This window comes from Cheilinus undulatus, linkage group 18 (genome assembly GCF_018320785.1).
Source record: "Cheilinus undulatus linkage group 18, ASM1832078v1, whole genome shotgun sequence".
Taxonomy (NCBI): domain Eukaryota; kingdom Metazoa; phylum Chordata; class Actinopteri; order Labriformes; family Labridae; genus Cheilinus; species Cheilinus undulatus.
This window is the reverse complement of record NC_054882.1, coordinates 34,316,684-34,328,751: the sequence shown is the minus strand read 5'-3', so window position 1 is coordinate 34,328,751 and position 12,068 is coordinate 34,316,684. Positions and strand designations below refer to the sequence as shown.

At 40.9% G+C, this 12,068-nt stretch overlaps 1 protein-coding gene across 1 annotated transcript in view; it reads right to left on the bottom strand.

Annotated features, from left to right (window-relative positions):
• The window catches only part of pdss2 (prenyl (decaprenyl) diphosphate synthase, subunit 2), a 66,078-nt gene that overhangs the window by 21,701 nt on the left and 32,309 nt on the right, over positions 1-12,068 (bottom strand). Inside the window, exon 3 of the mRNA XM_041813362.1 lies at positions 11,414-11,612. Coding sequence (XP_041669296.1) covers positions 11,414-11,612 — 199 coding nt within the window. The remainder of the gene's footprint in view (positions 1-11,413; positions 11,613-12,068) is intronic.

Below are 12,068 nucleotides of genomic sequence, written 5' to 3'. Positions count from 1 at the left end.
CATCTCCCCAATGTGCCAATGTCCAATTCAAGGTCATTTATAAAACGCATTTTAAGAACAACCAAAGATGGTCAAAGTGCTGATAATAAAGCAAGAGCCGTGGCTGGAGGAGGAATACTGTTCATTATTTTCTTATTATTTCTCACCAAGTTTATTCAGTTGGAAAAGTTTGATAAAGTTTGAGTACATACAGTGCTTAACAAATTTATTACACCACCTACCCTAACCAAAGTAAGGTTTATGCCACAGCTGCCCTAAATTAACAGCATTGGTAATGACCAAAATCATTTTTTATGCTTCTGCAATGGTTAATACACCAATATAGAGAAGCTCTAACCCAAATATTTTTAACGCTAAAATATAATTATTATTGTTATCCATGAATTTTCAAATTTACAAAAAAACAGAAAAAATAGTAAAGCACATTATTATTTCTTGATTAATATGTCAAATTATAGTTATTTACTTGTGTTCCTGAACAGAAAAAATTGTTTTAGTGCTTGAATGTTATGCTTGATTAATTTCTGACTTCTCAGAGAAGCCCAGTGAGCTGGCTCAAATTTGGGTGAATTCAGTTTGAAATCCCTCATTCCTGTTCAAAATGGTCAAACGTGGAAAGCTCACTGAAAATGAAAGAGTCCGCATTAAAGCACTTCATGATGCTGGATGGTCTTTGAGACAAATATGACAGGTGGTCTAATAAACTTGTTAAGCACTGTATGGAGCACTAAACCAGTCAAAATATTGCTGCTTTTAAAAAAAAACATAACATTTTTACTTTTTAAGAATCTGCAAAATATTTCCTTGTCAAACTTTATTCTTCTTAATTGTAAGAAAATCCCTTTTTATGGGTTTATTCTGCTGCATTGAGCATTTAAGTTACAGTATTTACATTCAGTCAGCTGCACCAGATGTACAGCCCTACTACTGGAAAAAAAGAAATCTTAGCATTACACTGAAGACTTAAAGGGGATATATTATGCAAAAATCACTTTTTCAGGCTTTTCTAACAAAAATATGTGCCCCTGGCCTGTCCACAAACCCCTCAAGTAGTAGAAAAATCCATTCTGTCCCACTCTCTTTCTCCACCTTTCAGAAAATGTGTGCTGAAACAAGCCGTTCTCAGATTTTCCCCTCATGATGTCATGTGGGGAGTTACTCCCGCCCCCAGGTTCAGGTGGCCCTTTCTGCTTGGAAGAATGTTCCGTCCTCCTCTCCTGATCGATCAGGAGAGCCACATCCACTGAGCTACATTAATTTCCTGAAAGGGGCGGAGTCAGACAGCTCATTAACATTTAAAGCCACAGACACAGAAACAGCTCGTTCTGAGCAGGGCTGAGAGAGAGGGGTTTTTAGACATGCAAAAATCCAAAACTGGAGTGTTCCTTCCGCAACAAAATTCCCAGGCATGTTTTGAGGACCTCTGAGACCAAACAATCTTAAAAGGGTAAAATATTTAAGCCACACAGAAAAGTGAATCTTGCCTGGAAGTTGTTTACCATTAACATAAAAATAAAGATAAATTCACCTCGATTTCCAAAAGTCTGTATCAAATAATGAAAGATGATGATTTTCAGTGGGTACAGAGATTGCTATTTGAAATTTGCCAAAAAGAGACAATTCTTTCCCACATTACTATTATAGTAATAGAGTTAAAACAGACTTTATAATGACATTGTTGTTGTTTATAAGTCCTAATCAAGCACTTGATTACTGCTTACATAATTCTAAGAAGAAGTCTCCTGGCTGCCACAGATCAGACACGAACCAGACTGTGCTGAATAAGAAGCGGCAGGGAAAGCGATAAGGGCTGGTCCCACCAATGGTGCGGGGGGGGGGGGGGCAGAGATGGTTATTTTGATCCACTCGGGCAAACCGCATTCTGACGGAGTGGCGTGGTGACAGCATCTGTCAGCGGGGGGTTACCAGGATACACAGTAGATATGATCTGTGGTGCATTTACAAGACCACCACGCATGCAAACAGATACAGACACAGATCAAAAAATGGAGCACTCAAAAGGAAGGATTCCCATGTCCATTCTGTCCCCCAACCACTTTCTGTTTAATACGTGACGAGCCATTGAGTTTTATAGCAGAGAAATTCAAGACTAAAACTTCAATCAAAGATGGCTAGAAATCATTTTGGAAAAGAAGCTCACCAGTATCTAAGAAGCTAAGCTTCTTCCTTGTTAGCAGAGAGGTACACTACCAGTCAAAAGTTTGGACACACCTTCTCATTCAGTGTTTTTTCTTTATTTTTACTACTTTCTATATTGTAGATACATACTGAAGACATCAAATATATAAAGCAAATAATATGGAATTATATAGCAAAGAAAAAAGTGTTCAATAACTCTAAATATGTTTTATATTTTAGATTCCTCAAAGTAGCCACCCTTTGCTTTGTTGACGGCGTTGCAAAGCCTTGGCACAGGTGTGCCTTGTCAGGGTTCATTAGTGGAATTTCTTGCCTTCTTAATGGGCTTGGGACCATCAGTTGTGTTGTGCAGAAGTCAGGTTGGTACACAGCTGACAGCCCCATTTGACAACTGTTAGAATTCATATTATGGCAAGAACCAATCAGCTAAGTAAAGAGAAATGACAGTCCATCATTACTTTAAGAAATGAAGGTCAGTCAGTTTGGAAAATTGCACAAACTTTGAATGTGTCCCCTAGTGCAGTCGCAAAAACCATCAAGCGCTACAATGAAACTGGCTCACATGAGGACTGCCCCAGGAAAGGAAGACCAAGAGTCACCTCTGCTGCTGAGGATAAGTTCATCCGAGTCACCAGCCTAAGAAATCGCAAGTTAACAGCACCTCAGATTAGAGCCCAGATAAATGCCACACAGAGTTCTTGTAGCAGACGCATCTCTACATCAACTGTTCAGAGGAGACTGCGCGAATCAGGCCTTTATGTTCAAATAGCTGCTAGGAAACCACTACTGAGGAAAAGCAACAAGCAGAAGAGATTTGTTTGGGCCAAGAAACACAAGGAATGGACATTAGACCTGTGGAAATCTGTGCTTTGGTCTGCCGAGTCTAAATTTGAGATCTTTGGTTCCACCCCCTGTGTCTTTGTGTGACCCAGAAAAAATGAACGGATGGTTCCTACATGCATGGTTCCCACCGTGAAGCATGGAGGAGGAGGTGTGATGGTGTTGGCGTGCTTTGCTGGTGACACTGTTGGGGATTTATTCAAAATTGAAGGTACACTGAACCAGCATGGCTACCACAGAATCCTGCAGCGACATGCCATCCCATCCGGTTTGCGTTTAGTTGGACCATCATTTATGTTTCAACAGGACAGTGACCCCAAACACACCTCCAGGATGGAGGCCTGGCTCTCAGTCTCTGCTCTAGTTCATCTCAAAGGTGTTCTATCAGGTTGAGGTCAGGACTCTGTGCAGGCCAGTCAAGTTCATCCACACCAAACTCTCTCATCCATGTCTTTATGGACCTTGCTTTGTGCACTGGTGCACAGTCATGTTGGAACAGGAAGGGGCCATCCCCAAACTGTTCCCACAAAGTTGGGAGCATGGAATTGTCCAAAATCTCTTGGTATGCTGAAGCATTCAGAGTTCCTCTCACTGGAACTAAGGGGCCAAGCCCAGCTCCTGAAAAACAAGCCCACACCATAATCCCCCCTCCACCAAACTTTACACTTGGCACAATGCAGTCAGACAAGTACTGTTCTCCTGGCAACCACCAAACCCAGACTCATCCATCAGATTGCCAGATGGAGAAGCGCGATTCGTCACTCCAGAGAATGCGTCTCCATTGCTGTAGAGTCCAGTGGCGGCGTGCTTTACACCACTGCATCCGACGCGTTGCATTGCACTTGGTGATGTATGGCTTGGACGCAGCTGGCCATGGAAACCCATTCTATGAAGCTCTCTACGCACTGTTCTTAACCAATCTGAAGGCCACATGAAGTTTGGAGGTCTGTAGCGATTGACTCTGCAGACAGTTGGCGCTGACCCCGCTCCATCATTTTACATGGCCTACCACCTTACGGCTGACATTCCCAATCACTTCCAGTTTGTTATAATACCACTGACAATTGATGGTGGAATATTTAGGAGCAAGGAAATTTCACAACTGGACTTGTTACACAGGTGGCATGGCAGTGTCTTTTTTTTTTTTTTTGGCTAGGAACGAAATCTAAGAACACTCAAAGTCACTCTTAGAAACATTTGACAGTAAGAGTATAAATTGTACCTTTTATCAGCACTCAAATACCAAATTAAGAAGCAAAACAACATGATTTTCAGTTGTATTAACTTAAATTTTTATCAATTTAGCACTTTGATATTACTGAATACCAAAGGCAAGGCAAGACCTTCATATTGTCAGATTTTAATTGACCATAAAATGTTTGATCTGAAACTGAAAAATGTAAAATTCTGAATATAAACTTGGCATGTTAGTAGGATTTTTTTTTATGATGATTTAGCTTATTTAAAACAATGAAAACCTACCTTCACACACATGTATTTAAATAAATTTCATCATTCAGCAGCATCAGTTATTAGAGTAATTTAGGTTTCCATCAAATGTTATTTCTTGTTCTGATGATAGCACTGTTTGAACAGGTGATATATGTCTGTAACATATTTAAAGGCACTCACATAGGTGTAAATGATAGAAAGAGGAATTTCTCTATGCTGATTAGTTTGCATGTGCACAAGCTTTTAGCTTATGAGTGCAAGTAAATAACTATAATTTGACATATTAATCAAGAAATATTAATGTGCTTTACTATTTTTTTCTTTTTTTTTTGTAAACCAGTAAATTTGAAAATTCATGGATAACAATAATAATGATATTTTAGCATTAAAAATATCATTTGGGTTAAAGAGCTACTACATATTGGTCTATTAACCATTGTAGAAACATAAAAAATGATTTTGGTCATTACCAATGCTGTTAATTTAGGGCAGCTGTGGCATAAACCTTACTTTGGTTAGGGTTAGGGTGGTCTAATAGACTTGTTAAGCACTGTACCTCCTTCAAAAATCCTGACTTTATACTTAAATGTTTCAGATCATCAAGCAAACATTGTTTTTTGAATAATTATTTCATTTATAAAAGGAAAGAAACCATCAAAGCCTACCTAAATACATATTGCTATATTTATTTGTACTGCTATTGACATTTCAGAAGCTCTAACTGATTTTGATTATTTTTTTATGTTTTTTTATTTTTTTTTTTAATTTTTTTTTTCCATTAAATGGAAGGGCGAACCGGAGCACCCGGGGAAAACCCTCAAGGAGTTGGAGTTTAGGTGGTGGCTCAGGAGGTGTCAGAAGGTGAAGAAGAAGACTTATGCTCCTCCTTTTTCTTCAAACATTCTCGTGTCCCCCGTTCGATGGTGTGTCCAAACATTCTGAAGCATGAAGACCAGCTGGAGCCTACTGGTCTGCATTGTCCAAGCATTTTGAAGCATGCAGACCAGCTGGAGCCTGCTGGATCTGCAGCGTCTTCCTGGATCTGTTGTGCAGGTTCATGGGGGACAGGCCTTTCCTGTTGGGTTGGCTCAGTCTCTTGCCGCTCCATGTGTTTCTCTCTCTCAACCCTGAGCGCTGTGGAGAGCTCAAGATTGATAGAGGACTGGAGTGTGAGCTGAGCTTTTAGTTCCTCAGTGGTTTTGGAATAGGTCTCCTCTTGCAGGATCTTTGCTTTCAAGAAGTCCATTTCCTCCGCCATCTTTCTAAAGGAAGCCTGCTGTTCCACCACCAGGGCCATGGCTGCTTTCCGCTCTTCATCAGCCTGAACTTTCTCCTCAAGTTGATTTTGGAGAATGCTCATCTGATGTCGGGCAGCTGCAACGTCTTCATCATATCTGCGGCCCAGTTCTTCATGCATCATGATGATCCTGCCCTGTTCCTCCAGGAGAAGCTTGTTCTGGTCTTTTTCCTGCTGGAGATCAGCAGCAAACTTCTCCTGGCTGATTCTTTGTTCCTCTCTCAGCTCCTGTATCTCTTTTTGAAGAAGGCTTTGGCCACTAACCTGATTGTTTAGGGCCTCCACCTCATTGAGAAGATAATTTTCTTTTTTCTCTGATTTTTCTCTCAGGGCATCGATCTCTTCCACCATCTTTTCATGATCAGCCTTCAATTTCATGATCACTTTCTGGTCCTCCATTGCCCTGTCCTCATAAGTCTCGATAACCCTCCTCAGTTTAGTGAGATGGATATCAGCCTGATGTTGGACAGCGACAACATCTGTTTCATACTTCTGACTGAGTTTTTGGTATGAAACCTGGAGGTTCCCCTGATCATTTTGGAGACAGCTGGTTTTCTCTTGTTCCTGCGCTAGGTCAGCAGCAAACTTCTCCCGTTCACATTGGAGTCGCTGGTTCTGCTCCCTTTCCTGCGCTAGGTCAGCAGCAAACTTCTCCCGTTCACATTGGAGTCGTTGGTTCTGCATCCTTTCCTGCGCTAGATCAGCAGCAAACTTCTCCTGTTCACATTGGAGTTGCTGGTTCTGCTCCCTTTCCTGCGCTAGATCAGCAGCAAACTTCTCCCGTTCGTGTCGGAGTCGCTGGTTCTGCTCCCTTTCCTGCGCTAGATCAGAAGCAAAGTTCTCCGGTTCACATCGGAGTCGCTGGTTCTGCTCCTGTTCCTGCGCTAGATCAGAAGCAAACTTGTCCATTTCACGTCGGAGTCGCTGGTTCTGCTCCCTTTCCTGCGCTAGATAAGCAGCAAACTTGTCCCGTTGACGTCGGAGTCGCTGGTTCTGCTCCCTTCCCTGCGCTAGATCAGCAGCAAACTTCTCCCATTCACATTGGAGTCGCTGGTTCTGCTCCCTTCCCTGCGCTAGATCAGCAGCAAACTTCTCCCGTTCACATTGGAGTCGCTGGTTCTGCTCCCTTTCCTGCGCTAGATCAGCAGCAAACTTCTCCTGTTCATGTTGGAGTCGCTGGCTCTGTTCTCTTTCCTGTTTGAGATCGGCAGCCATCTGGTCTCGCTCTCTCTGGAGAAGCTGGTTCATCTCTTGCTCCAGCATGAGATCTGTTACAAACACCTCCCTTTCCTGCTGGAGAAGGTCGTTCTTTTCTCGTTCCAGCTTCTTCTGATCCTCCTGATGACGACGGTCTTTGAGGCTGAGCCTACTCTTAAGCTCTTTCACCTGCCTCAAATGTTTCCGCTCCCTACTTGCTAAATTTTGCTTCAGGGTGCAGATCTTTTTGGTCATGTTTTTATAGAGAGCTCTCCGCTTTGCCCACAAGGTTTGGGTGGCCCTCTGACTGTCCATCGTCCTGTCCTGGGTATTCTGGACTTCCTTTTCCAGTTGCCATTGAAGTTTGTCAACCTGATGTTTGTAAGTAGTCACTGTTGTTTCAAACATTTGGTTGACTTCATCCAATGAAACCTGAAGGCTGTCCTTTTCTTCCTGGAGAAGCCGATTCTTCTCCCGTTCCAGTTCAAGGTCAGCAGCCAGCGTCTCCTGCTCCTTGTTCTGGTGTGGAGCCATTTCTACAAGGAGGTCGTCCTTCAAAGCTGGGGCTGAGATCTCATCTCTGTCCTCCAACACCCTGTCTTCTCCGGACTTTACCTCTTCCTGAGGTTCAGATTGAGGGATTTTTACCTCCTCAGGTTCACCCTCATCGACCTTCCGTTCTTGATTTTTCTGGGCCTTTTTCTTCTTTTTCTTCTTATTTCCCTTGTTCTTATTGGTGGCCATCAAAATCTCCTCCTCCTCCACGCTGAGCCAGATTCTTGGTTTGGTCTTCTGGCTGTCACTCATCTCTTCATCCGAGACTTCGTCCACAATGACAAAGTCCGGTTGGTGTTTGTCTCTCATCACAAATTTTTTCATCTCGAATATAAATGTTATTTAAATGACAAAAAATGGGTAAATTCTGATAATCTGGATTAGAGACCGTATCAGAATAATTGTGAGCACCTGACTTGCAGATTTCAAAGCTCTGTCTGAGTAAAATCACCTCTGACTCTGAAATTATCACAATGAATAACCAGTGGATTGTTTGTTGGTGTTCTAACATTAAATGGCTTGGATGTCTGACACCTAAGCCACGGAATGACATCAAAGCCATGGAATGTTAAAACATTCCATGTGACATCACACCAACTGACCAATCAGCAGTGGCCTAGAGGAAGTCCCACTTCCTGATTCTTCCAGAACTGGAAAAATACAGTAATAGGTCTATTTTGGTCCCAAACAAATGGCCCTGAAATTAAAACTAACCTGTGACATGAAATAAAGCTTTGCTTTAATTAACAGTCCAATGATCAAACATTTTCTCTCTTTCTGTTTTTTTTTCTCAGACTCACTTAGAAAAGTAAATAAAATAAGTAAACAGTCATGGGCTGCAAAACATGTATTTTAATCTTGTAAAAAAGGCAATCTAGATTTATTTTGGGATATTTTGGTCTTCTTTCAGGGTTTTTTTTTGGTAGTAATTATTACTTTCCAAATATATATTTTTTCTTGATCAGTTCTGTTGTGAAAAAACAAACATCCATACCATTAATTAAAGCAATGGGCCTTAGTTTTCTATCATTCCTTTCATAAAATGTCCTCCTTTTCTAAAGTTCCTACTGAGTTAAGAAGATTCTGACTTGCACCAAAGTTTTCTTTCTGTGATTTTTTTTTTGGCTGGTGATGGCTGAAAAACCTTTGGCCCGTCTTGATCCATCATTCATCATTCAGTACTGGAGTTGGAGGTACTGAGCAGCACACTAGGGATGCACAGATGCGTCAGTTTATTGTCAGTATTGGCTAATAACAGCCTTTTTGACAAACTCTGGCCTTTAGCAAATAATGAGGGGAAGGAACTTATGTCTATAGCAGGTGTATACCAGTTGTGGCATATCAATTTAATGGTGGCATTTAGCACAACCCACAGCTGATTCAGAGAAAGATTATCACTGGGCAGAAGATCTGACCTGTTGGGCAAACTGTGTTTTGTTTTTGTGGTCAAACACGAGAAGAACATTACATATGATTGTGCTACACCAAAAGAAATCATTAAAAAAAAAAAAATATGCGCATCTGCTATCTTGGGATTTTTCCTCATCTGGGACAGCCACTCTTACAAATGGTGTTCCACAAGGCTCTGTGTTGGGCCCTATCCAAACTGTGTGTTTATGTTGCCTCTGGGGGTCTATTTTCCAAAAATATGCATCTTTCCACTGTTTTGTAACCTGGCATGCCAGATGGATTTGTTTCACACATCCATCTGGTAAACCACTCATAGACAGCATTCGGGAAAGGGCAGAGTCCTAAAAAAAAAAAAATTGGAGGGTGATTGGATGAACATTCTGTCTGTCACATCTTTACAGGCCAGTCAGAGCAGTACAACACATGACATAGCTGCTACCGTGCTGCTCCCCTACCAAAGGAGTAAGACTCCATAGAGAGCTGCATTATGCGAACTTTAGCCTGTAGACATGTCAGTACACGACTTTTGTCTTTTTTGAAAACAACTCACTGCTGTTCTTTGTTCTTCACTGAACGAAGAAATGACATCAACTTCCGATAAAACTGGCACTTTAGCAGCATCCAAGAGGTCTTTCGCCATGACTGCACCTGCCTCTTGTTGCCGTTTGCCTGAAAGTACTGCCCCTCGTTGCTGATTGGTCCTGTCACTTTCTAACCGATCCCAAATGGTTCAGACGGGAGCTCTGCAAGATGGATTCACCAGTGAGAAACAAGGAAACGGACGTATCCATCTGCTTTGCAAGGTTAACTGTTTTGCAGATAAAGTTCAAATCTACATGCCGCTGAGATGTAAAAATAGGGGTAACCCCACAGCCTCTATTTTACGGATTTAAAGATGTTTAAACATGAATGACCTTGAATTTTCTAAATTTGAATGACAGCAACACAGAGGTTAGCCTGATCTGTTAGCGAGTACTCTTTGGCCACTAGTGAACTACTTCATACTGACGCTCCAGTCAGAGCTCAAAACCAGGGGTGATAATGCTTTAGTAGTAGCTGCCCCAAAACTGTGGAACAGCTCACCCCTTCATATAAGATCTGCCCCAACACCTGAACATTTGAAATCACTGTTGAAAACTCATCCTTTCTATTTGTCTTTTTTTTCCAAGATGAGATTGTTTAATCCCAACAGATTTTTTAGATTTTACTGTTGCAATTATTTTATGATATATATTTTAATGGATTCAATTTATTTACTATTATTTTTAAAAGATTTATTCTTATGGGCGTGCAGATGGTCAAGTGGTTTAAGGCGAACAGCATGTAGGCGGGCGTGGGGTTCGAACCCAACCTGTGGCTCTTTGCCGCATGTTTCTCCCCTCTCTCATCCCTGTTTCTGAGTCTATCCACTGTCCTCCATTATCTAACAAAGGCATGAAAAGCCCAGAAAATAAATCTTAAAGAAAAAAAAAAATTTATTCTTGTTTCATGCTTTGCCTTTTATACTGTGAAGCACTTTGGTCAGCCCTGTTTTTTTTTTAAATGTGCTATATAAATTAAGTCGAATTGAACTGAATTAAATCAGTTAATTTGTTATTGTAAACACTGGTATCAGCATGGGCCCTGATTTTGTCATTGGTGCATCTTAACAGCACACCATAGAGAATGTAGAGGCTGACCAAAAGGTCTGTGTGCCACATATTGGTATTTTATAGTTGTATTTAGCAAGAACTCGAGCACTCCTTCATCATGTTGTGAGCATACTTGAATAATAAGACTACTAAAAAAAAATCCCACCTCTGGCAGAAACATAGCAAGTTTTATACTTACGAGGACATGGCATTCATATTCAGTAGTTTAAGAACAGCCTTTTGAATCTGTCCAAAACTTTAGAATAAGGAAATATGATCAGGAATGTGTTACATTGTCATTGTGCACATGATAGCTAAAGGTTGGGTATGCCATAAAGGATGGAGAAGATGCAAAGTTGAAAACCAACTCTGACTTTAGTGCAGTAAACACAGATTGGACACCTCAAATACTTGGTTATATACTGCCTTCAAATAGAACTAATAATCATGAAGTAGTTTTGTGAAGTTGTGTACTGAGAGGCTTGGCCTTAAGTGGTATCTGCATGGGAACACTGCTGCTCTGCAACATCAACCAATGCTGCTTGCGCTTGTCCTGGTTTTCTTTATGAAAATGTTAACATTACATTATTTTTTGTGTTAAAATGCCACAAGGAGGAACAAGACACAAGAAAACAAAGGTAGTGATCTAGAAAAAATATATCTAAGTGAATTTTTATTCCATACATGGCAAAACTGAAGTCCATAGGCTCTGCCAATTGTGACAATCCCTAACACGTCAGAACTTGTGAGCTTGAAGCTTTCAGGAAAATTCTACTTATAATGTAAATACCATAAGAGGGGGGTGTTTTATTGTCTGTACCAATACATTATATATCACCGGGCGTTAGTAACTTATTGACAGGCATCTTACCTTTGTGTTATTCAGCTGTGCAAGTCCCGTACAAGCATTGGCCAAGAGGAAGTCCCCACTCAGTACGGCCATCTTATTACCAAACTGCATGTCCTTCATTGGGCCGTCTGAAACTGTCCACTCCTTCAGATTGACAATCCCACGATGCACCAGGAAGGCCGTGTGGATCAACTCTGTGATTTCTGCCAAGTTCCTCTGGCTATGAGACACAGAAAAAAAGAGGAATATATTTGAAAATCACAGCTTTTTTTGTCAACAGCTTTTAAGAGAGGCGTTCCAGAGGCTTGACAGTTAGAGAGCTTTTTGACAGAAAGCTTTTCATTGTCTTTATGCTGCTGAAATATGCAGGTTTGACCCGTTTGAGGACTCATTCAGAGCATCATGTACAGGTAGGCTTACCAGAAGGGAATCAGACAAAACAAAGGAAGAATTCAGCTTCTTTATTACCCACTAGATATAAAGAAAAGACTTTTAATTAGCTGATAAAACTGCAGCATTCAAACAGTGGAGTCTTGTTTTTTATTTGACTAAAATATACAGCAGTACTGCAAACACAGCCTGCTGGGATTATCACAGTTAATTAAACTGCTCACTGAAACATTCATTGACTAGAGATGGAGAAAAATATGAATGTTAAAATGAAAAAAGATTTAAT